This window comes from Panthera pardus, unplaced genomic scaffold, assembly GCF_024362965.1.
Source record: "Panthera pardus isolate Hobbes unplaced genomic scaffold, ASM2436296v1 HiC_scaffold_23, whole genome shotgun sequence".
NCBI classification, from domain to species: Eukaryota; Metazoa; Chordata; class Mammalia; order Carnivora; family Felidae; genus Panthera; species Panthera pardus.
Window position 1 is genome coordinate 782,160 of NW_026526799.1, and position 25,197 is coordinate 807,356.

Sequence of the window (25,197 nt, forward strand, 5' to 3'; positions counted from 1 at the left end):
GAGCCCAGAAGGCGTGACTCACCCAAGGCCAATGCAAGGTAAGTGGGCGGGGCCTGGCCCCTGCACCCCCACCCTGCCCTCTGCCCGTTCGTGGCCAGTTAGCTGCCTCTGTCCAACACGTCCCTCCCACGCAGACGTGGCTCATCGATGGTGCACACGCCCCGACCCCCCAGTGTCCTTCTTGACCCGGGACTGCAGGCAGCCCTGCTCACCAGTCACAGCGGCCTCGGTGACAAGCCATCTGTCACCTGGCGGGATGCCCCTGCTCACCGGCATCGCCCGCGGTGCCCGGCACCAGGGGCCGGGCGTGGCTTTCACCACGGAGAAACAGCGCCAGTCTGCAAGCTTGTGGTCTGGCTGAACAAACCCGCCACACGCTTTGTGTGAAAGATCTCTCCTCCCTGGTGGAGAGGCACAGCGAGCCCCTCCCCGCTCTGCGGCATCCTCCCGATCGCCCACCTGCGTGCCCAGGGGCGCTCTCTTCCCAAGCTCCGGCCGACGACGCTACCCAGTCAGCAGCGCGGTTCTAACGGGGCTGTACATTTGAGCCTGAAACTCCAGCAGAAAGTGACGTGCAAATGTCTTCTGGTAAGTGGGCGGCCTCTGCCCTTGGCCTGTGAGACACCGACCTCTGCGCTGTGGTGGGAGGCAGGGGCCCGAGGCTCACTGGTTTTTCCTACTGAAAATAGTACAGAAATACAGAGTACGTTGACCGACTCAGTATTGAACCAGCCCTGCCTTCTCGGTGTAATGACGTACCGTTCTTTTTATGTAATTCTGGATTCAATCTGGAATGCTCTGTATCTATGAGATCTGGTGGGAGAGATGCTTTGCCTGTTTTGGGTGCTAGAATGACACTGGCCTCCAGGAGGAGGGGGGACGTGCCCCCTCCCCATTCGCCGTGGGTTCCATTCTCCGCAGGGGCGTCATGGGGGGGCTTTACTGTGACCTCAACGTCTAGCTCCCACTGAGCAACCTTACCGGGGCTCTGTGTTGGGTGCCCCGTACGGACCTCTCACTGGACCCCCCGACACCTGTATGCTCCTCCGCCGGCCCCTGCTGACGATCAGGTCGGCGCTCTGGAGGCCTTAGGAATTGATCAGGCTGCTGCCGTTTGGAGCAGATCAGTGAGACCCGGAAGGCGAGTGCCTGTCAGCCTGGGGCCCGCTGCCGACCGGGGGGCACAGGGCCTGCGGGGACCTTCTGGCACCGGGAGAGGAGGGGGCTCCTTCCTTCCTGTCTGTTCTCAGGTAAAGGCACCCGGCCTGATCCGTGCAGTCATTAAATGATAAAAATATAAAACCGTGGGATAGTTTTTTCAAACGACTTCTGAACAAAGGCTACGAGCTGACGCGAATACTCTTGACGGAAGATTCCAGGCTAAACGGGCGCCGTTAAAGACAGGTGAAGTGTGACAAAATCACGGGAAGGTGAAGGAAGTACCAAAGCACACCCTTCTCTCAGTGATTGTGATGAACGCTCACCAAAGACTTGCAATCTTGGCCAAAACCGCGAGAGACACGGATGTAACGACGCCTCCAGGCCCGGCTGACCCGTGGGCTGCAGACCCACTTTGTGCGACTTCTCTGATGAACACAGTCTGGCCACAAAGGTATTTTCTCTTCCTGGTGACGTTCCCAACACTGTCGTCTTTTCTCTAGCTTGTTCGTCGTGAGAATACGATATGCGACACGTGTGGTGTACAAAATACACGTAGATAGACTACTTTTCCAGCACGAATTCGGGTCAATGGCAGCCTCCTAGTAGTTAAGATTCGGGGAGTCCAAAGTCATATGTGGATTTCGGGGTGTGCGCCCCAACCGCCCAAGTTGTTCGGGGAGGTCACCTGGGGCCTCATGGAGCCTGCAGGACAGCGAGCCACCCGCAGTTACGTGAAGCTCCCCGCCGCAGCGTGGCCCGTGACCCACGGCACCTGTCACCCTGCTGGAGAGGCAGCTCCCTGGGCTCCACCCCAGACCTCGAGATGGAGACGCGCAGGCGCTCACGGCGCGTGTCCGCGGACCGTGCTGTGCTGCCCGGGACACCCGGCAAGCCACCTCGCCTGAAAGATCCAGCTGTAGTTTCTGCAGTGTTGCCCGATTTCAGAAAAAGATAGTGACTGATTTTCTGTCTCAAGAAATGAACAGAAGCATTTACGCAATGCTTAAAACCCGTGTTCGACGTTACCAGGTTCAAAAGCAACCTCGTGAGGCCCAGTGGCTCGGTTTCTGGAAGGTCTTAGGAGGCTGAAGTCTGTTCCCCTCCCGGATGGTCTCTTTCCCGCCCCCACTGCGGTGCTGGGGACACATCCTCGGCCTCAGGCCCACCCACCCCAGTGACTCTGGGCCTCTCCAGCTGGACCTCTGACCCCCATCTGCGTCTCTCCGTCAACCGTGGCCGCCCCACGGGCCCTGTGCCCCCGGGGACCCCGGGTCCTGACTGCCGGTGGAGGGCCGGTTTCGGCCAGTGACACGGCTGCGCCGGGAGTATTTTGGGCGGGTCACAGCTGAATGAACATCTAGGGGCCACACGGTGACCCGCTGTAATTCCTGGGGGGGGGGGGGCGGTAATCGCTTATAAACTGCGGTCTGGTTTTTTTCCCCTGTTTGTATCCCGTTTACTCAACTTTACTACCCACTGAGAAGCTCATCTAAACCATTTCTCGAGAAACTCCCCCGACCACGCGGTTGACGGCAGAAGAGCCGCTGCTGGCTCGCCCCCGGGCGCCGCCAACCCCACGCGGGCGCCGGAGTCCCCTTCCGGGAGAGACGGCCGCTGGCACGGAGCCCGGCCTCCGGGCCGTTACGGCCGCGTCCGGAGGCCGATTCGAAACGCGCTCCGCGGCCGCTCTGCTGACGTCTGCGCGGAACGATTCTTAGCCGAGGGCCCGGCGGGCGCCGTGGGGAGGCGTCCGGCGCCCCGGCAGGTGCCCGCTCCATGCCGACAGCACCCCGCCCCCAGGCTCCGTCGATCAGAGGCGTCTCCGGACGCGACGTCCCGGCGGCGCGCCTCCACCCACCCGCGCTCCGCGCCCACGCTTTTCGGGGCGACTTCCGTCCCCCGTGACGGTGACGGGCGGACGGCGGCTCAGGGGCCCTCCGCCTCCGGGGCCGCCTCACCTGTTCAGGAAGATGCTGCTGACGTCGTCGTGCGTGATGGGCGGCTTCTTGGAGCTGGCGGCCATGCGCAGCGGCCGCAGGAAGTTGTTGACCAGGATGTGCAGCTGCTGAACGTACTCGGCCTCGGCCTCCAGCATGCTGAACACCACCTGGTTCCGCTTTCGCATGCTGTCGGCGTGCGGCGAGCGGATGTAGTCCTGGATGATGGTCTTCCACTTGCGCCTGCACAGCCAGCCGCGCAGGAAGCTCTGGACCTGGGGGGCGGCCAGGGGGGAGGGGGCCGTCGGGGGGGCTCAGCCGCGAGGGCCCCGGTAGGGGGGTTGGGGGTCCGTCGGGGGGGGGCTTTGCCGCCAGGGGCCCGGCGTGGGGGGGAGGCTCTTCTGCGAGGGCCCTGGGGGGGGGGGGCGGCGTTGGGGTCCGTCGGGGGGGGGGGGGGCTCGACCGTGAGGGCCCCAGGACAGGGGGGCTCCCTCGGGGGGCAAGGCAGGGTCGGGCGCCCCATCTCGCTGCCTCCTCCACGGTGGGGTGTGCAGGGAGGTAAGCCGGGACCAGGGCCTGGCCTGCCCGCGAGACCCTGGGCCAGTTGCCGGGTCCCATAAGCCGCTTTCCCATTCGCATGATGGGGCTAAGGAGGGGGCGCCTGGACTCCACGTGTTGCCCCACGAGCTTTGCTGGAAATGTAGGTGCCAGGCCCCGCCCCGACCTCTGCATGTTCCCCAGACCCCCAGCTCGCCTCAGAGGCAGGGGACGTGTGGCCCTGAGTCCCTGTCACAGGAGGGGCTGGGGGCAGACGCCTGCCAGGCCGTGCTGGGCCTCCCTCACTCCTCACCTCGTCCAACGACTGGCCTGGAAGCCTAGAAGCCTCAATTAACGCTCATCGGGATAGAGGGCGATTGGCAAATTGAACAGAATGTGGCAAATTGGTTAATCTGGTGCTTGGGGCCTCAGCAGGGCCTGCCTGGAGCCCTCCTCTGGCCTCTGCGGCGAGATGGGCACAGATAATTGGCGGGCGTGTAGTTGGGCCGCTGGGCGCAGCCGCTTTGGCAAGAGCTTGGGAGAGGACCTTGACTCATGGCCACGGAGACGACTGTTTTCCGACGCACCTGCCTCCAGGCCAGGCACCACCCGGCTCCTGCCGCGGGGTTGGGGACCTGGGGACCGCCTCCTGGGGGCCGGGCACAGGTGCTCATCAGAACCTCAGTGGAAAGGTGTGCGGACAGTCAGGATGTGGATGTGTGGCTGGGGGGCGTCTGCCCTGGAGAGGCGGCCGGCCCTGAGTCCGGACCGCCCCCTTCTAGACTCAGAGGCTCTCTCCACGAGGGAAGGGCCCGCCTGAGGCTCCAGGAGGGTGGAGATAGAGGGAGGGAGGGGGATTTCGGCAGGCACAGGGAGATGTTCCACCCAGAATGCTTCTCCAAACGGGCAGAGAAGCCCAGGGGAGCCCCAGCAAAGGGGAGCCCTGCCTGGTGGGGCTCGGCTCAGACCTGGTGGCAAAGCCCAGTGCCTGAGGGGGCCTGGCAGGTCCCACCGACGACGCAGGAGGCCAGCTGGTGGGGACTAATGGGGCTTGCATGCGCAGCAGTGTGTCCCGGGGACAGAAGAGGTGGCTCTGGAGCTTGAAGGCTGGGGTTTCAATGTCACCCACAAGCAGCTGTGTGACTTGGGCAAGTGGCTTTGCCTCTCTGCGCCTCAGCTGCCCCCCATGTGAAATGCGGATGATGGCAAAACCCTAGAGGGCTCTGCGTGAAGGGTCTGACGCACAGAAAATGCTTAATGAATGTTGGCTACTTCTATTTTTGAGAAACAAAATCCAGATCGTTTAGCTTCTAAAGCACTGGCAACAAACTAAAAAGAAAAAAAGACCCCCACGCCGTGTGGGTTGAAGACCCCAAACACACACACTTCCCCCTGCACCTGCCCCCACTGCTGCCCCAGGCTGCTGGGTCAGTACCCAGAGCCACTGGGCGGGTCCCCATGCCATCTGGGCTCCCACAGATCACAGCAGCAGGGTCAGCTTTGGGGCCCCGTGGACTTCCAATCCGGGGTGTGCTGGGGACCAAAGCCATGAGGGGAAGGCTCTGCGTGGGGAGGGGACTGTGGCCTTAGGAGGCTGTCCCATGTTGTGGGAGAAGCTCCTGGCCGACAGCCTCTCGGCCTGGGTTCCCGTCCCGGCCCCCCACCCACTCCCTCCGCTCTGGAACCTGCCCTCCCCACCTATAAATAGAGTGCATCCAGTCCAAGGCCGGGGCTGAGGAGGGGGTGGCCGGCCCTGGGGGTGGAAAGACAGTCGGTGACAGTGCCCACCCCGGGCAGGGCCGGGAAGCTCTCAAAAGAGGACGGTACACACCTTTTTAATCTTCTTGATGTCACTGTCCTCATCGTTGGGGGTGACAGTCTGGGTGGACTGGATGCGCTCGTTGTCCCTGAGCAGAGTCGCGATCTGTAAGAGACGAGGGCGCGGTGGTGAGTGGGGGCCCCCGCCACTCCCCAGCCCATCGAGGGCTCCTGTCCCCGGCTCTGGGTGCGGCTGCCCACCTGCACACCCAGGCCCCAGCTCCTGGCGAGAGGCCCCCGCGCTCTCCGGGCGGCGGGCACCCCAGTGCAATGTGGCAGCTTTGGCCTCAATCTGTGATTCTCCTCCCCACAGCCCAAACCACCAGCCCCTTTATTTCTGAATTTTTGTTGTGGCAAAACAGCATAAAACAACTATTTAAACCAGTTTCAGGTGCAGAGGTCACTGGCATGAAGCACGGTGTGCCGCCGTCCCCACCGTCCATCTCCAGGACTTTCCACCTTCCCACGCTGAAACTCTGACCCCATTAAACCATGTTTCCCCCTCCTCTGGCCCCACCGTCTGGGTCCTGTCTTCCGTGAACTTGACTCCTCTAGGGACCTCCTGTCACGAGTGGAAGTGGAACCCTACAGAACTTTTGTGTCTGGCTTAGTCCACCTGCTGCGACGTCGTCAGGGTTCGTCCACGCTGCAGCAGGGGTCAGGACCTCCTTCCTCTTTAAGGCTGGATAGGGTTCTGTGCTGTCTGCACACTGCACCTGGCAATGCACTCACACCTAAGTGGACACTTGGGTGGTCCCCTTAGTGTTTCCAACAAAACCCTGCTGCCGTCAGAGAAAAGCAGGTGGCGGAGGCAAAGCCGGGCCGGCTGGCTGTCCCCTCCCCTGGGCAGCCCTGAAGCACTTCTCCGACCGGGAGCCTCTGTGGAAACTGCCGGCCTGGAAACACAGGACAGCCCCGCGGAAGGAACGTCTGAGCTGCCCTAAAAAGCCTCCACCCGGCCGATTTGGGGATCGTGCGTCAGCACCTCCATCCGGCCGATGTCAGCAGAGCTGCAAGAACAGAACCGAGGGGCGGGGCCCGGGACAGGGGGTGCCTCGGGGACCCAGCCCCTCCAGCCTTCTTCCCGCCACTCCGGGCGCCTTTCACTGGGGCTGTGGACCCCCATTCAAGAGCTGGCATCCCCCGTCTCTGCCTGCCACTCTCATCAGAGTGCTCCCGGCGCTCAGCACACGCTTGCGGGCTACGTCCACGCGAGGGAATCAGGCCTGCAGCCACCAAACAAACGGCAGGCACAGGAACGCAGGGCGGCCGCGCAGGGGAACCTACAAACGCTCCGGGCCACAGCGCCCTCTGCAGGGCGTGTGGCTCTGTCCCGTCCAGGCCGCGAGCCGCGCCGCGGGATGAATGGGTTCTCACAACTGAGCACTTTTGGAGCAAAACGGAGCAGTCACCCCCTCTCCACGCCCCGGTTGCTAAAATTACCCCAGCCTCTGCTTGCGGAGTGGCTGAAAATATCCGAGGAGCATTCCGGCCGGCGCGGACCCTTCTTCCTCTCGTTCCCCCTCCCCCCACCCCTCCCGGCTTGTTTTCAGCTCTCTGCAAACATCTGCACGTTGGCAGAGGCGGACTCTTTGATCCATACGCCAGAGGGCTGAGGACACAGGCACGCACACACAGGCTCTTAGCTCAGAAACGTGGGGATGCCCGGTCAACACCCCCACCTCTGGCCCGACATTATCGCTTCCCAGCGGCCGTCTGCACACGGTACCCTTTTCTCTGTACAGCGGTGACGTGCGTCTGTGTGTGTGCACGCACGCGTGTAAGTAGCCTGTTCTTAAAACCGATGGTGCTCTTCTCGGAGAGACGCTTTCCAGGACGGCTCCTCGGCAGGGGCCAGGGCGAAAAATGGACACAATTAGGTCAGGCACCGTGTCGCTGCACAGGCGGCACTAGAAAGCCCTGGGGGGCGGACTCGGGAGCCGCGAGCCCAGGGACCCCGCAGAGGTCTTGGGCGGTGGCTTCTCCCTGCCAGGAGCTAGCGGCCCCAGTGGGCCCACAGAGGCAGCCTTTCTCCCCACCGGGCAGGTCCCTCTGGGGATGGCTTGGTGGGCACCCAGGGCCTGCTCGGCTGACCCTCATCAGCGATGGCCACAGAGAGCCGGCACCTTGGCTCCTACCCCAACCCGCTGGCTCGCACCCCGCTCCGGCCCGGCCGGGCTCACGCCGGCGTCTCGCTCACCCTGCCCACTTGCGACCCTGCGGCCTGGCTTGCTCGGCCCATCGGGGGCAATCCCTCGCTTGCCACACGCTCTGGGGCCCTGAGCACCGGCGCCCGGCCCACCGCGCCCCCAAGATGGGGTCTTTGGTGCAGAGTGCATTTAGTCAGCGCGGCAACTGACGGCGGAATGAGCCCACGGTGTTGCTTTTTGCTAAACAGCCAAGGTTTTGCTAATGATTTCTGTATTTCTTGGTTTTCAAACAGCTGCCGCACAGCCCAGCTCTCTCTCTTCCCCTCTCGACTCCCTCTGGCCTCTTCTAAGCCACACAGGCGTCCATCTTGGTCCTCCCGGGCCAAGCCCATCAGCACGTCCTGGGGACGTCTCTGTGCTGGGCTCTGGTGAGACACAGCTGGAAGTAGGTGAGTCAGATCCCCCTGGGGGCTCCCAGCCTAACAAGGGGGTCAGACGCCCCCAGAGGTCACTCACACTGTCCGACAGGACAAGGTGAGAACAGAGGCGTGCAGCTCCTGCAGTGGGGGGGGGGGGGGGTCTCACCAGGGAAATAGCAAGGGGCCATCCAAAAGAGGTTTTGAAGGACAAATAGAAGTCCGACAGGAGGGCGATGGGATGGAGCCCGTCCAGCAGAGGGGGCGGTGTGAACAAGGGCACGGGGCAGCAGGGGAGGCGAGGAGCGAGCCTGCAGGCAGGGAGGTGGGCCCTGTGCGGGGAGGGGTCACACGGCACTGTCCTGCTCCCCCAGAGCGGTGTCCTCGCCGACCCGTCTCACGTGGTGGGGGTCCACGTCAAAGTCTGTTTGCAAGACTGGTTCCGAACGAATCCCTGAACCAAAGATCTCAGCGGTTTCTTCCAGAGTCAGACTCCAGGATCCTGGGTGCTGCGGGCCTATAACTGAGTGCTCCAGGCTAGTAAAATATGGCGACGGCCTCCAAACTCCTACCCTGCCCTGTAGGCCCTACGTTAGCGCTCCAAATTTACTTCCAACCGTAAATGGAGGGAAGACAGCTACTGAAGCAAGGAAACGGAGCCAAGCTGAGCATCCCAGAGATGCCCCTCTGTCGTAGAAGGTCGTCCTCAGAGCTCTGTGGCCTGACAGGTGCTCAGGGGAGCCCAGAGACCCAGCAGAGGTACGCAGCACGGTGCGGAGCTCTGTCTGGGCATGATCTGCAGGGAAACACGGCTGCGGGGCTGGAGGGCGGAGTGCGCACGGCCTCAGGGCTGGTTTCCCGGCGTGTGACCGGTGCAGAGCCCCGGACCCTAAGGGCCCAGGTTTGGTTCAAGGCTCTGCTGTTGCTGTCTGGAAGTTCCTGATGGCCCCACGTTTTCATTGTGCCTTGAGCCCCACAAATTATGTAGCTGGCCCCGAGACAAAATAAGACACTGGTGTGCTGGTAAATGTTTGATGACCAGCTCTCTGAAAGAAAAGCTGTGACAGGCGGCACGTGCCGAGTTCCATGGGGGAAACACGCCCACCGTGGCCCGTCTTAAGCTGCCAAAGTCGAGAAACCAGCCTGAGTAACTGTGGAAGGTGAAACAGCAAGTTCCTGCAAGCTGGCAAGAGCCGGTGCACACGTGCCACGGGGCGGGCGACGGGCGTGGTAGCTGCAGGGGAGAGGTGGGTGAGAGACCCCCGTGAGTGACCGGAAGGGCAGAGGTTGCGAGGGCAGCCGTGTCTTCTACCTGTCTGGGAGCGGTTTTCGATGGCCGTGGAAGCCCTCCCCCCCCCCCCCCCCCCCCCGCCGTGTCCAACCTTTTGCACAGTCTGTTCCGTATTTTGCACACCAGCTGCATCGGGGTTTGGGGACCGAAGGGGGAAGCAGTCCGGCAGTCGTTAGACTCTGGGTCTCCTGCTCGACGACGCAGGACTGGGCTTCTCGGTCCTCTGCCACCTGACGGTGGGCGTGGTCCTGTGATGCGCCTCTGTCCCCGGAAGTGTGAGGTGTTCCCCTTCCCACGCGTGAGCCCGGGGCCCGTGGGCCGTGGCCCCGACTCTGGTGAGAGCGCGGGAGCAGGGCCCACGCTGGACCCTGGGTGTGTGAAAGAGCAGCGCTCCCTGCTTGAAGCCCCCGCGATGAGGGGTTGTGGCCGCCGAGGTACTTGGGCCACCCTGACAGGGGTGCGTGGTGGCCACCGAGGGCTGCCTTCGGGCTGCTGCTGTGGACAGGGGAGCCGGCTGGAACCAAGAGGTGGCCAGGAGAAGGCGAGGCCCTGCAGGCCCTCGGGACGTGCGAGAGAGGGCGCCGGGCTTTGTTTGGCCGTGGGAGGTCAGGGGGACCGTGGAGGCTTGGGGCCATGCAGGCGACACCGTGGCGGGTGAACGTACACTCTTCCTGCAGGCCCGGCTCCTCAGGAGGAGGAAGTTTCCGGCAGACGCAGGCCAGGGGTCCGGAACCAGGGGAGCCAAGTCCGAGCCGGGACTCCATCACTCGGGTGACCTTGGAGCCACCTTGGCTAAGTCCCTTCCTCTTCTGTGGGCTCAGCGTCTTCAGATCCCTCCAGCTGTCAAGTTCCAAGGCCTGTCTTCCTCCCGGGGGGGTCACTCATCACTCGCTCGGCTTCTCGGTGCCTCCGGCCTCCCTCACGGCCTACTTCCTGCAAACAGGCTGCATCCCCCTGGCCTGCAGGACGTGTGTGTGAGACACAGAGAGACCACAGCCTGAGAGCTTTACCAGGACGGCCTTTCTTTCAAAGTCCCTTCAGAAGAATGTTTTGCCCCAGAAAACTAGGGGGCAGAGGAAGCTCTGCTCCAAATTTGCACCATGTGGGGCCTCTGCTGCCTCTGACACACACACACACACACACACACACACACACACACACACACACACATCTGACCTGCTTGCTGCTCCCCAGCCACAGAGGGGACCCCGCCCTTTGCACCCTCGCCTTCTCTGGTGTGCAAATCCTTCTAACACCATATGCAACATGGACCCATACCCTCTCTGGATGTAAAATAACTCACTTTCTGCCTGGTTCACACCACAAGCTCTATCACAATGCCAATTTCATGGTACTACAGTTAGACCTCAGGGGTGGACACTTCCATACCTCCAGGGCCCAGCGGAGTGTGACGCACGTTTTTTCACTGAGCACCTACTATGTGCCAGGTGTGAGGGAGAGTGACAAAAGACAGCCTGGCCCTCCAAGTCCCCAGTAGGTTGGGTGTGGGGATGTCGGGGAGCAGGGGTGGTGAGCCAGGGGGTCCCTGGGAGGGGGTGCTGGACTGGGGGTGGTCCCTGGGAGGGTATGCTGGACTGGGGGGTTCCCTGGGAGGGAATGCGGAACTGGGGGGGGGGTCCCTGGGAGGGGGTGCTGGACTGGGGGGTGTCCCTGGGAGAGGGTGCTGGACTGGGGGTGTTCCCTAGGAGGTAATGCTGGACTGGGGGTTCCCTGGAGGGGGTGCTGGACTGGGGGTGTTCCCTGGGAGAGGATGCTGGACTGGGGGTATTCCCTGGCAGGGGATGCTGGACTGGGGGGGTCCCTGGCAGGGGGTGCTGGACTGGGGGTGGTCCCTGGGAGGGAATGCTGAACTGGGGGGGTTCCCTGGGAGGGAATGCTGAACTGGGGGGGGGGGTCCCTGGGAGGGGGGTGCTGGACTGGGGGGGGTCCCTGGGAGGGGGTGCTGGACTGGAGGGGGTCCCTGGGAGGGGGTGCTGGACTGGGGGTGGTCCCTGGGAGGGTATGCTGGACTGGGGGGTTCCCTGGGAGGGAATGCTGAACTGGGGGGGTTCCCTGGGAGGGGGTGCTGGACTGGGGGGCGTCCCTGGGAGAGGGTGCTGGACTGGGGGTGTTCCCTAGGAGGGAATGCTGGGCTGGGGGGGGTCCCTGGAGGGGGTGCTGGACTGGGGGTATTCCCTGGGAGAGGATGCTGGACTGGGGGTATTCCCTGGGAGGAGTGCTGGACTGGGGGGGGGTCCCTTGGAGGGGGTGCTGGACTGGGGGTGTTCCCTGGGAGGGGGTGCTGGACTGGGGGGGGTCCCTGGGAGGGGGTGCTGGACTGGAGGGGGTCCCTGGGAGGGGGTGCTGGAATGGGGGGGGTCCCTGGGAGGGGGTGCTGGACTGGAGGGGGTCCCTGGGAGGGTATGCTGGACTGGGGGGGTTCCCTGGGAGGGTATGCTGGACTGGGGGGTTCCCTGGGAGGGGGTGCTGAACTGGGGGGGGTTCCCTGGGAGGGGGTGCTGGACTGGGGGGCATCCCTGGGAGAGGGTGCTGGACTGGGGCTGTTCCCTGGGAGGGAATGCTGGGCTGGGGGGGTCCCTGGAGGGGGTGCTGGACTCGGGGGGGTTCCCTGGGAGGGGGTGGTGGACTGGGGGTGTTTCCTGGGAAGGGGTGTTGGACTGGGGGTGTTCCCTGGGAGGGAGTACTGGACTGGGGGTGTTCCCTGGGAGGGAGTGCTGGACTGGGGGTGTTTCCTGGGAGGGGGTGCTGGACTGGGGGTGTTCCCTGGGAGGGGGTGCTGGACTAAGGCGTGTTCCCTGGGGGGGGGGGTGCTGGACTGGGGGTGTTCCCTGGGAGGGGCTGCTGGACTAGGGCGTGTTCCCTGGGAGGGGGTGCTAGACTAGGGGTGTTCCCTGGGTGGTGGACTGGGGGTGTTTCCTGGGAGGGGGTGCTGGACTGGTGGGTCCCTGGGAGGGGGTGCTGGACTGGGGGGGGTCCCTGGAGGGGGTGCTGGACTGGGGGTATTCCCTGGGAGAGGATGCTGGACTGGGGGTATTCCCTGGGAGGGGTGCTGGACTGGGGGTGTTCCCTGGGAGGGGGTGCTGGACTGGGGGGGGTCCCTGGGAGGGGGTGCTGGACTGGTGCGTCCCTGGGAGGGGGTGCTGGTTGGGTAGGGTTCCATGAGGCAGGGCAGGTGGGATGACAGGGCCATTCCAACAGGAGCACCAGGATGTGCCGTGGCCAAGAGGTGCCAGAGTCCTGGCTGACCTGGGGGGGGGCCTGGGGGAAGAGTGGAGGCCGCAGCTGTGGGCAGGTGGCTGCAGGCTCATGTCAGAGAATGAGTGAGTGGCACCTAGACACCCCTGCTCGTGAATCTAGTGACACAGGACTGGGGCCAGGCCTCTGGTTCCTCACAGGGTGGAGCCCCAATTCGGGGACGTGTGCCGGGCTGGGGAGCTCCCGGGAGTGGCCTCCAGGGTGTGGCCGATCCCAGAACGAACCAGGTGCCGAGACGCAGGACGAGCTCCTATCCCAGAGCCATGTGGGAAGGGGCTCCGGGCAGGGTGGACACACTGGCAAGTGGACAGGCGGCCCTGGGCCCAGCTGTGTGAGCTCAGGCACGTGACTTGTCTCTGCACCTGGTTCCTTGAGTGGCTGGTCACGGAGGGACTGAGAAGTGGCCTCTGCAGGTGTCCGGTGCAGGATGGGAAGAGGAATACTGAACCCGAAACTTTGTTGAATTTCAACTTCCAAGGGCACCGGGCAGCTTGGCCGCCGAGCACCAAGGCGGAAGTGGTGACCTTCAGTCTGTGAACATCCCAGGCAGAGCTGGCTTCGCGGGCACGCGGCGGGACCCGTGCAGCTGCCATCTTGAAATTCTTAATAATTTCCTTCTGGAATCTGTGCTTTATGGTGACATCAGATGGGACAGTGCAGCACACCCCAGGTGCTTGGGGCCTCAGCTCACGTGCGCTCCTGCCTCCCCGGGACGGGTTCTCAGCTGCCCCCTCCCCACAGCCTGGCACCCTGGGACCCATGACCATGGCTACCCTGTGCCCTGGAGGCAATGGGTGGCAGGAGCAGGGGAGACTGGAGACCCTGTGCCACCCGCAGGGGCCTGGGTGCAGGCGCAGAGGGCGTGGCCCATGGTGTCTCCGGGAGACAGCAGCCAGTGCACCAGGTGGGTGACCTCCTAATCTGGGAACATAGCGCCTCATGGTGCAGAGGCTGGGGGAGGTGGAGGCTGAAGTTGGGGGTCACCTGGGTTGGGGTGGTGGGCCGTAGGACGGGGGCGGACTCCCCCAGCCCTAGCCACGGCCTTGCTTATTTCCCTTGCACTGGGCCCTGGAAATTACGTAGCGGATTCTGGCTGCAAGAGTCTGTGCGTTCCCGTCCCCTCCTCCGCTCGAGTCCTCGGCTCTTGTGCGACGGGGCCAAACGGTTCCAAGTGTGCTGTGGGGTGAGGGATCAGATCCTTCTGGGCTGGGCAGACGGCTGGCAGGGTGTCTAAGGGCCGAGAGCATCTCCCACGCTTTCACGCAAGAGGGGCTGGCTTGGGAGGCTGTGGGAGTGCAGGCTCCGATGCTGGAGGCCCCGGTTCCGCGTTTCCGACGAGAAACTGCTTCGCAGACGACACTCGGGATCAAAGCCTAGCGGGCCCCGTCCAGCAGCAGCGCAGCCTCCAGACGGCTGCCCGACGACCCCGTGAGAGTGCTCCCCGCGACGGGCAGAGGGCAGGGGCTGCTGTGGTGCTGACACGGGAGCGCACGCTCCGATGACCGGGCCCGGGCCCCCGCCGAGTGCTCAGCGTGGTCCTCGGCATAGCACCCCCGGTGCCCTCGTGACCTCGCACCATCCGCACAACCTCGCTGGGTGCTGGCGAAAAGCCCACCTTACAGATGAAGAAACTGAGGCACGGAGCCTAGGGCGCCTGCTCCAGTTGCCCGTCTGCAGTGGCAGAGGCGGGATTCGAACCCAGAGCCGACCACGCGCCCCTCCCGCTCCGCCTGCATCGCTGGGTCTACATCTGGAGACCGGCCCGCCGCCCCCCTCCCCGCCCCACCTGCAGGAGCCCAGGGTGCTCTGAGGTGCCGGTCTGGGGCCTGGACCCCCGCCGGCCCCCTCCGCGCCCAGCCAGCGGTCACCTCCGCCTTCAGCCGCTCGATCTCAATCTCCCCATCCTCGATCTGCCGCCGTAGCTGCGTGGCCACTGTCTTCTCCGTCTCCACAATCTGCAGCAGGTGCAGGTACTTCTGCATCAGTGCCTCGTGCTCCGTGGCCAGGGTCCGGTAGCTGTGGACAGATGGACACCGCAGGTTAGCCCCCAGCACCCCTAGAGATCCAGCCCAAGGGCCCCCCCCCCCCCCCACTCAGGACACAGCGCCCGGGGCCCCGGCCTGGCCGCCTCCTCCCCAGCCCGTCTCACGCTCCAACCTCTGGGTCCGACGGGTCCCGCTCTCCCGCCAGGAGCTCTAGGCCTTTGCACGGGGCAGACCTCCTGTCTGGAATCCACCTCCCCTGCCCTCCCTGTGCTAGCCCCGTCCTCTTTCCTAAGCTAGCCCGGGTCCAGCTGAAATGCCGTCTCCAACCCGGACTATGTCCCCGCAGCCCGGGCCTCTGATGACGAACCCGGCGCTCTGGGCACGCGCCCATCCGAGGGCAGCCTTGGCTGCGAGGCTTGTGTGGGGGTGATTGGCAACAAAGCCGGAAAGTTAGTGGGGACAGGTCAGAGGGCCCCCCAAAGGATAAGCAGGGGGCGGAAGAGACAGCCCAGCATTTGTGCAGATTAACAGGCGTCACCTCACATTTGCAGAGCATCACAACTGGGGGCAGGAGGGGCGGTGGGGAGCCTGGAACACCCAAGGTCATGGGCCAGGTCACCTGCGTCTGGGCCAGCTCTCCCTGACTCCCCACAGCACAATCATGGCCATCTGCAGGTATCAGAGCTGGGGAGAGACCCCATTCCAGGAAAGGGGTGCAGCTCACAGGGCAGAAGGGCAGGGAACTGGAAAGCCAGACGTCGACTCCGAGGGAAGGTCTGGGGTCTCGGGTCCCCTCCCAAGCCCCATCCCCATCTTCCCCTCCCCCTTCCTGTGCTGGGTCCCCATCTTCCCCTCCCTGCTTCCTGTGCTGGGTCCCCAGCTCCTCCCTCCCCTGGCATCCCTGCCCAAGCCCAAGTCCCATCTGGACCTCGAGTGTCCGTGCCCCAGACCCTGCCTTTCCCTCTGTAGTAGCAGCGGCCCCTGTTCCATGGGCTTTGTCCTCCACACGGAGCACAGACCAAGCCCCCTCCCACCTCTGCAGGCTTGTGGAAAGAGTGGCCTGCCCTCCCCCATCGTCCACGCGGTCTCTCCTGCCCTCGCTCCGAGCCCAGGCCGGCCTGGGTCGGCCACCAGCGCCCACAGGACCTGGGTCCCTCTCGGGGGTCACCAGCTGGCTCCCACTTGCCCAATTGAGGGGACGCCTTTCCATCTGGCATCTTCTGATGTGACTTTCCGGCTGCCCTGGGTGTGGCTGGTCGGCGGGGTGGGTGCTGGCTGCTGTCACCGACTCAGGAGCCACACACAGGCGCTCTGAGACCGAAATGGGACAATGACAGCTTCCCCACAAGCCCCGAGAGACAGGAGGACCCCAAGAGGCCGTGGGTGGGGAAGAGCTCTGCAAAACGGGCTGTGTCGGGGTGGTGGGGCGCACCTGGTCCCCTGACAGTGTCCGAGGAGGCTCCCTCAGCTGAGCCCGAAGGCGGGAGGGTGTGGGGGGGCAGGGGGCAGCGGGCCTGGGGGACACCCTGATGCAGAAAGCACAGCTGCGCCCTCGCCGGCCCGCCCCGTCTAAAGGTAAACGCTCTGTGAGGGGCGTCTCTGGTTTGCGGAACTATTTGATTCCAATGATTCTGTGCCTCCATTCCAAGCATGAACGTTAGCCAGAATATTCGATTTTAAAGTTTCTCCCACTTCCCGAGAGGCTCAGTCGACTTTACTCGCAAGGGGAATTGGGCCGGGAGCACGGAGGGGCCTCCTCATTCCAGGGAGACACGATCCAGGGAGTTTTTCCGCTTCGGAGCCGAGCGAGATCTCACCTGCAGGACTGTCTGGGCGGCTTCTGCCTCCCTTCCTCCCTTATTCCCGCCTCCCCCCACCTCCTCCAGAGACGAGGTACTGAGTATCTCTTTGTGCAGCACCGTCCTTACGGACCCGGACTCGGGGCTGCAAGGGGGCTCGGGAAGCACGAAAGACCAACCGTCTCACTTTATAAATGAAGAAACTGAGGCCCGGAGAAGGGATGGGACTTGCACCAAACGACAGTCACTTAGCGTGGAGGCTGGAGCTAGACGGGTCTGCACGAGCCCGCGCGGCCGTCGGCGGCACACAGCTCCCCTCCCGACGTGTGGGTGATGCACACGCGGGTGAAACGTTCCACACGCGGCTGTTCGCGCACAGCTCAGAGGTGGCCCCCTCCCCCCCCCCCCACCGACTCTGGGACGTCACATATGCAGGAGAGTACACAGTGTCCCTGCATGCCGTTCATACATCCCAGTGCTTATTTTTGTGTGTACAATGTATCTGTTATGTAAACAAATAAAATATAAATAAGATACCGGCAGAAATACTTACTACCAGATATAGCTGCGGGAGGCCGTCAGGCTCCCTCTTATACACACACACACACACACACGCGCACACACACACACACACACACACACACGATGTATTAGACTTGGAGCTAACTACGGCTCAGGGTCTGTAGTCTCCCCCTAGTTACACAGCGGAGAAGCAAGTCGGGCCTGGTGCATAAGCCCTCCTAAGCCCCAGGCCCATAAATCGGGTGGGCTGCTACCCCTCTCCCTCGGTCACGTTAACTGACACACGACACAGCTGGCGGGAAGATGGGGAGGGTGTCCAGGTGGGCCTGACCTAATCACTTGAACCATTTAAAAGGGAGTTTTCTCTGCTGGTCACAGAAAAGGCAGGTCAGAGATTTGGGACTGCATAATTATTATTATTATTATTATTTTTAACGTTTATTTATTTTTGAGACAGAGAGAGACAGAGCATGAACGGGGGAGGGGCAGAGAGAGAGGGAGACACAGAACCGGAAGCAGGCTTCTGGCTCCGAGCCATCAGCCCAGAGCCCGACGCGGGGCTCGAACTCACGGACCGTGAGATCGTGACCTGAGTTGAAGTCGGACGCTTAACCGACTGAGCCACCCAGGCGCCCCAAGGGACTGCATAATTAAAATTTGAGGTTTAACATGCATAGAACGGAGACCGCAGACCCTAAGTGCGAGGTCTGAGTGGTTTTGATCAGTGCGTGACTGACCTGGGATAAAAGAACGTTCCCATCACCTGGGAAGTTCCCTCACGTCCCTTCCCAGCCACCCCCCCCACCCACAACTACTGTCCAGATTCCTTCACCACACTTTAGGTCTGCCCGTTTTAGGAGTTCACGTAACTTGGGGTGCCTGGGGGGCTCAGTCGGTTGAGCGTCCGACTTCGGCTCAGGTCACGGTCTCACGGTTCGTGAGTTTGAGCCCCGCGTCGGGCTCTGTGCTGACAGCTTGGGGCCTGGAGCCTGCTTCTGATTCTGTGTCTCCCTCTCTTTCTGCCTCTCCCCTGCTCAAGCTCTCTGTCTCTCAAAAATAAATAAAAACATTAAAAAGATTTAGAAGTTCACGTAACTGGAATCACACGGTGTGTATTATTTTGTGTCTGGCTCTGTTTCCTTTGACTTTGACGTTGATCCCTTTTGTTACGTGGGTTTGTGGTGGCTTCCTTTCCATCGCGGAGCGGTATTCCGTCTCGTGGATGCTCCGGGGCGTGTCTGTATGTCTGTCTGCTGATGGACACCGGGGCTATTTCTAGTCTGGGGACCATCACGCACAAAGCCGCTAAGGACATTAGCACGCGAGACTTCTCGTGGGCACTTCTGTTCCTCCGGGACAAATACCAAACGGTGGCACTGCTGGCCGTACAACAGTCCTGACAATTTCTAAGTTGCTAATTTTTAGGCAACGGCCTTCCGATTTTCTAAAGTGGTTGAGCCATTTCCCGCGCCTGCCCGTGTGTGTGAATGATGGGGCCCCACCCTGGTCCTGCATCTGCCACCTCAGGCTGTCGTTTCTTCCAGGCTGGACTCCACACACAGCAGCGTCTCCCTGTCTCTAAAACACTTCTGTATTAATTGATTTTCTAAGTCAGCGTAATCCTGCTCATCAGAATGTACAACGAATCAGAATTCTCTAACCCTTCAACACTTAGAGACCCGCTCTTGGTTCTAGGTCAGTGTCGGGGAGACTGACGTCCCCCCCCGAGTCTCTCGGAGTCTGGCTTCTTCCCACGTGAATCCGTCCTCCCCAACACTGGCAATTTCCACTCAAATCCGTAGCTCTAATCGTGTCACTCCCCTGGTGTAACACCTTCCATAGCTCCCACTGTTCACAGAGTAAAAGCCAAAAACTTCGGCTGGGTGTTCAAGACTGGGTATGACTGTCCACCTTCCAACACCCGCACTCGGTGTCTTTACTGTTTCTGGAAGTCTCCTACATCATCCTACATCCTACATCTCCTACATCAGTCTTGGCGGTGGGGCTGGGGGCCAAAGTCCTCACAGTTAAACCCATTAGATACGACCCTAGTCCTCCAGCTCAGGTCGCGCGTCACCCTATTTCCAGCTTCCTCCAACCCCTGCAAATAGAAGTAACATCTCTTTTGCATGGTGCCTCGTCCCTACCACAGCTGTCAGGTACCAGAGCTAGTTGTGAATGTGTCTAATGTCTTCCTGACTGGACCGTGACATCCCTGGGGGACACCTGTCTGCCCAGCACCACACTCGGAGCCTGACTCTACAGGTTCATGTGTGAGAACGTGGTCTCCACTGCTGGACACTCCTTGAGGACAGGGCTGGAGATGGCCTGACCCCAAAGTCAACGTCAATGCTGTGGCCATAATAAAGGGTTTCTGGTCAACTCACTTGTTCCAGAGCTCAAGGAAGGGCTCTGGTATCCATCCATCCACCCATATACCCACCCACCTACCCAATCACCCCTCCACCCACCCACCGTCCGTCCGTCCATCCATCCATCCATCCATCCAATCATCCTTACATCTACCCACCCATCCATCCTTCCATCCACTGATCTATCCATCCATCCACCCACCATCCATCCATCCACCCATATACCCACCCACCTACCCATTCATCCATCCACCCACCATCCATCCATCCATCCATCCATCCATCCATCCAATCATCCTTACAACTACCCACCTATCCATCCTTCCATCCACTCATCTATCCATCCACCCACCCACCATCCATCCACCCACCATCCATCCATCCACCCATATACCCACCCACCTACCCATTCATCCATCCACCCACCATCCATCCATCCATCCACGTATTTATCTATCCACCCATATACCCACCCATCTACCCCTTCATCCATCCATCCACCCACCATCCACGTATCCATCCATCCACCATTATACCCACCCACCTACCCAATCATCCCTCCACCCACCCACCGTCCGTCCATCCATCCATCCATCCATCCATCCATCCATCCATCCAATCATCCTTACATCTACCCACCCATCCATCCTTCCATCCACTCATCTATCCATCCATCCACCCACCATCCATCCATCCACCCATATACCCACCCACCTACCCATTCATCCATCCACCCACCATCCATCCATCCATCCATCCATCCACGTATTTATCTATCCACCCATATACCCACCCATCTACCCCTTCATCCATCCATCCACCCACCATCCATTCATCCATCCATCCATCCATCCACGTATCCATCCATCCACCATTATACCCACCCACCTACCCAATCATCCCTCCACCCACCCACCGTCCATCCATCCATCCGTCCACCCACATATCCATCCACCCACTCATATACCCACCCACCTACCCAATCATCCCTCCACCCACCCACCGTCCATCCATCCATCCATCCATCCATCCATCCATCCATCCAGTCATCCTTACATGTACCCACCTATCCATCCATCCACCCACCACCCACCCATCCACCCCCAGCTGTCTATGGATCCACCATCACGCATACTTTAAACACACCCGCTAATCCCCCATCCACCCTCCATTCATCTTTCACAAACTCAACATCCAATCTCCCATCCACCCTCTATCCATTCGTTCATCCCTGCCTTCTTCCAATCCACCTTGCTGAGCACTTGCTTAGGCCTCTATAAGTCTTGGGGATGTTGGATCGCTTTTGGTCTCTGCCTTCAGGACCTTGCATGTAATAGGCAGACAGACACAGAAACACACTTCTCTCTACTGAGCCATAAAAATCACCTGTTGGGAGGGGTGAATCCGGGTGTCCCTGCCCTCGGACAGTATTCAGCTCTGCCAGGGGCTGTCAGCTGTGGAGCCACACCCCAGACCACAAGCCTGTCACCTCTCCAGGACCCAAAAGATTCAATCCAGCGTGGAGCCCCACTTTCTCTGCAGCATATACTAGAGCCCTTTGCTTTTGTCCCCATCTGGCTCCTGGGGCACCCGAGGGAGCTACAGACCCGGAGCTTCGGGGCTCTGAGGGGCGCCCCCTCCCAAGAGGCCTTCCCTTAAGGCTCCTTCTCCGCTCCCCTCCTTTCCGCGCCCTCCCACTCCGGGGCCTGGGTTTGCTCTAGACAGGGTCCTGGGGCTCAGCCTCTTCTGCCAGGACCGTGGGGTGGGTGAGACATACCTGGCATGAGCGATGGCTGCCACCCACTCGTCACAATCCTTGGCGTCCTCTGTCCTCAGCTCCAGGGCTTTCTGGTTCTCGTGGCTGAAGTTGACCGTGAAATAATGCTGCACCGAGAAGAAGGTATCTCTGATTACCAGGTGTCCACAGAAGCAGCCACGTCTGCTGCTATCAGTCTGTTTCACAAAGTGCCTGCTGCCACATCAGCCGGGCCCAGACTCATGATGTTAGCAGACCCCATGCTTTGGATATTGTGAGAAGCAAGCGGGGCCCCCAAAGTCCCGTTTGCCAACAAACTGCAGAAAAGCCACTTTTCAACCGCCAGGTATGCTGGGAGGACGGCAGAGGAAACCCACGAGAGCACCCCCTGGGAAGTGGGTGCCCGCTGGGTGCAGCGTGCCTCGATTCACTGCACGGAAGTGTACCGAGCACTCTTCTGGTGCTGGGGTTACAGCGGCGAACAGACAGGAGCGGCCCCAGGAAGCACCTCAGTCGGGTGTAGGGGACTTGGAGGCGGGTCAAGCTCGCGGCCCGTCCCTGGGCTCCTGGGAAGCGGAGGAACCAACAGCGGACCCATGTCTGTTATGTTGTTGGACAAGCTAAAGTGCGTGAACCCCCAGAACAACGCCCGGGACCCTCGCGAGCACAACTGCCACAGCCACACTCACTGCTGTATGGAGGTGACAAGGGGCTGTCCCCTGATCGGTCCAGAGACAGCAGGAGGGCTGCCCAGCGCTGGGGCCCTGGTCCAGGAGTGACGGTCGCTAGACGCGGAGTGTGGGGGCGGCACAGACGTCTGCGCCTGGTGTGCTGGGGTGGGAGGGGCGGCAGGAACAGGGATGCCGGAGGCAAGGGGGGCAGGCGGCAGGGTCCGGGTGGCGGTGCCCAGCAGGGGGACGGGCTGGGAGGACGTCGCCAGGACGACACTCAGGTCTTTGGCTGGAGCGACTAGAGGTGGGGGGGCCACAGAGGGGGAGGGGCAGGATAAGGGGCAGGTTTGGGGGGTCGGGGTTCGGGGGGAAGGACCCGCAACCGAGGTGTGGTGCGTAAACTATTTTTAGCCTCTGCTGACATTTCCTGTATTTCTGTTAAGGGTCAGTCTGGGTGGCAGCCAGGGTGTGCCTGTGCGTGCGTGCCTGTGCGCGTGCGTGTGTGTGTGTGTGTGTGTGTGTGCGTGTTGTTGCACACTCCATGTCTCTCACTTGTTTCCTAGGAAACAGACAACTGGGGCTGTGGAAGGAACTGTCAGCTGCAGCCTCGAATAACTGAATTCGGAAGGGTGGGCACGCCCCCCACCTGCCCCCCGGGAGAAGCAGGTGAAGAAGGAAGGCAGCCGCGGGTGGTTCTCGAGAGACGGTGAGCACCCCCAGGTTGTCCCCCCACGATCTCACGGAGTGCCACACTCACCAAGGGGGGTGAACCTGAGGCACAGAGAACTCAAGCCACTAGCTCAAGGCCACACAGCTGGAAAGCAGAGAAGCCAGGAGGACACACAAGCTGGGGCCTGGCGCTGGGTGTAGAGACGGAAAAGCTACGGAGCTTATAGGCGGGTGAGACTCGGGTCCTAACTCAGAAACGGGGGACGGACAGGGTGGGTCTCCTTGGGTCCCCAGGGGGGATGTCCTGGAGCTGGATGGGCCCACCGATGGGACCAGGCCCTGTTCCCAGGGCAAGAGTGGTCTCCTTCCCCGCCAAGCCGCTGGGGTGGCGGGGGGGTTGTGGACCTGCCCGGGGAGGGGCCGGGTTGGCAAAGCCCCGGGAGCCGGGCCCCCAGAGCTGCGGGCAGTGAGGGGTTTGGCTGAGGCCCCTCTCCCCTAACAGCGGCCTCTTCCCGATCGGCCCAGCTTAGAGAACGCTCGGCCGCTTGCCAGCCTGGGTACCGTGACCCCCGCCACCCCCCTCAGCAGGGAATTAGCCGCGAGGAAGCTCCCGGGCCTGAACCCAGGCCACCACAGACGCCTCTGGAGCCATGCGGATGCTCGACTGTCTGCCCCTCGGAGAAGGGTCTGTCCCCAGAGACTTCCTCCCCACGCTGTCCCGTCACCTCCACAGCGAGGGGCTAGCATACCCCTCATGTACTCCGCCTCTGTGAGGCCTCGCCTCTGTCACCCCTGCTCCGGGTGAAGTCGCGTGGCCATGGCCAGTCTCCTAACGCGGGTCCCATGCGTCTTGTCTTTGGAGACCCTGTCTAGACCCTGAGTGACCGAGCAGCGGCCGGTGGAGGGCTGGGCGTGGGGGCCTCAGGGGCGGGCACAGCCCAGAATCTTCACTGTGTCTCCTGACAAGCAGGCCCGGGGCGCCTTCGGGGCAGAGGCCAAAGGGCCTGCTGCGCGGGCAGCCTGGGGAGCCTCAGCTGGAGGAGGGAGAGCCAGCGGAGAGCACGGCCTCCCTGGGCCACAGCCCCTGGGGTAAAGCACACCGCCCCCATGTCACAGGGAGCAGGGGCTTGCCCGAGGCCCCCTCCGGGACACGGCTGCTCTCGGCCGGCGATGCTTCTGCGGCCCCGGCTGCAGAGTAAGTGGCCCAGGGGACGGGAGAGCAGTGTGGTCCCGTGTGCCCGCCAGCCTCCCCCCTGACATTGGCTTACGCGGCCACGTGGCCCCGGTGACCAGCAGCCAGTGCTCACCAGGGGACGGTAGACTTGCTCCCAGCCACCTGAGTCATCCCCAGTCCTGACTCCGGGCGGCTCAGGAACCAGACTGTGCTCCACGTGGGGCCTGGGGGGCGGGGGACACAGACAAGGATGGGGACAGAGTGGAGACAGCGATGGAGGGAGACGGAGAAGGGAGGCAGGGACGGAGACACAAAGCGGACAGGGGCAGTAAAATCCGCTGGGAAAGAACGAAGCCCCCACGCTGGTGAGCTCCAGGTTCCGGGAAGATGCTAGTAAGAAAGGAATCTGGAGAACTGAGCAAGACTGAACGAGGGCCTAGGCCGCGCGCAGACAGACCCAGTAAACCGCCGGCGGTGTGGTGCCGGGAAGGCGGCCGGTCCCAGGCAGGTGCGGCCGGGGTGGCCCGTGGGTGTGCAGGCGCCTGCGACACGGTGACCGCCCTCCCTCAGAGGGGCTGCGGTGGGAGGTGTGATGTGGCTCCCGCAGGGGGGCGCCGGGCCGCAGTCCAGGGCTCCCCCGTCATCCGGCGTTCTCTCCAGGATTGGGAGGGGCACGCCCCAAGTTAAGGGACAAGTGGCCTCCTGGGAGAGAATGGGCACCGGACGTGGAGTCCGACCCACCGTGCGGCTCGGGGCCGCCGGGCCCCTTCCTCTGTCCTGCTCGGGCTCTCATCCGCGATGGGGGGCGCGGTGCTGGGTGGACGAGCTGGGCCGTCTGTGTCTCTGAGTTCCGTGATCTCCCTGTACACGTGCACCATCTATGTCTCTGTCCTCATGGACGTGTGCCTGCCCATCTGCTGGGCGGGGGGGAGGAGGGCACAGCCCGGCTGGAGGTGAGTGTTCTGCATCTTTCCTGGAGCTCAGGACAGGCCTGGGCCGGCTCCCGGTCTCCCCGTACAGCCCGTGGGAGGCCCTGGGGAGGCTCTGGCCTGGCGCCCTTCTGTCCCGCTCAGGTGTGTGGCCCAGGTGTGGCCTGGGGGCCTAGGTGTGGCCCCGTGTCTGCCAGGACACACACAGAGCGCCAGGTACTTGTCTGGATCTCGGCCTGGCCGGGTGGGGGTGTCTGCTAGGCCCCCGTCCTTCTGTCACTGAGGATGGCGTCCCCCTGAGGCCCCTCCTTCCAGAGGGTCTCACGCCTGACTGACTCACGGGCCGTGCACTGCTCAAGGCCGGGGCCGGGGTTGGCTACCTTCCTCTGGGTACTCCGGAGCCCCACACAGAGTCTGGTACCGAGTAAGTGCTGACAAATGGCTGAGGAAGGAAAGGATGAACAGACACATGAAAGGGACATCCCGCTCCAGGGCTCTGATGATGTCTCCACAAGGCACCCTGCGGTCTGTGGTCCTCGTCCCCTTACTCTTATTAATATTCACGATAGGGGCGCCCGGGGGGCTCAGTTGGGTGAACATCCGACTTCGGCTCAGGTCATGATCTCACAGTCCGTGAGTTCGAGCCCAGCGTCGGGCTCTGTGCTGACAGCTCAGAGCCTGGAGCTTGCTTCACATTCTGTGTCTCCCTCTCTCTGCCCCTCCCCTGCTCATGC

At 62.2% G+C, this 25,197-nt stretch overlaps 1 protein-coding gene across 1 annotated transcript in view; it reads right to left on the minus strand.

The window, feature by feature from the left end:
* Positions 1-25,197, minus strand: part of RASGRF1 (Ras protein specific guanine nucleotide releasing factor 1) — a 99,977-nt gene that overhangs the window by 53,012 nt on the left and 21,768 nt on the right. The window contains 4 exon segments of the mRNA XM_053888597.1: positions 3,120-3,373; positions 5,467-5,559; positions 14,455-14,602; positions 21,042-21,148. Coding sequence (XP_053744572.1) covers positions 3,120-3,373; positions 5,467-5,559; positions 14,455-14,602; positions 21,042-21,148 — 602 coding nt within the window.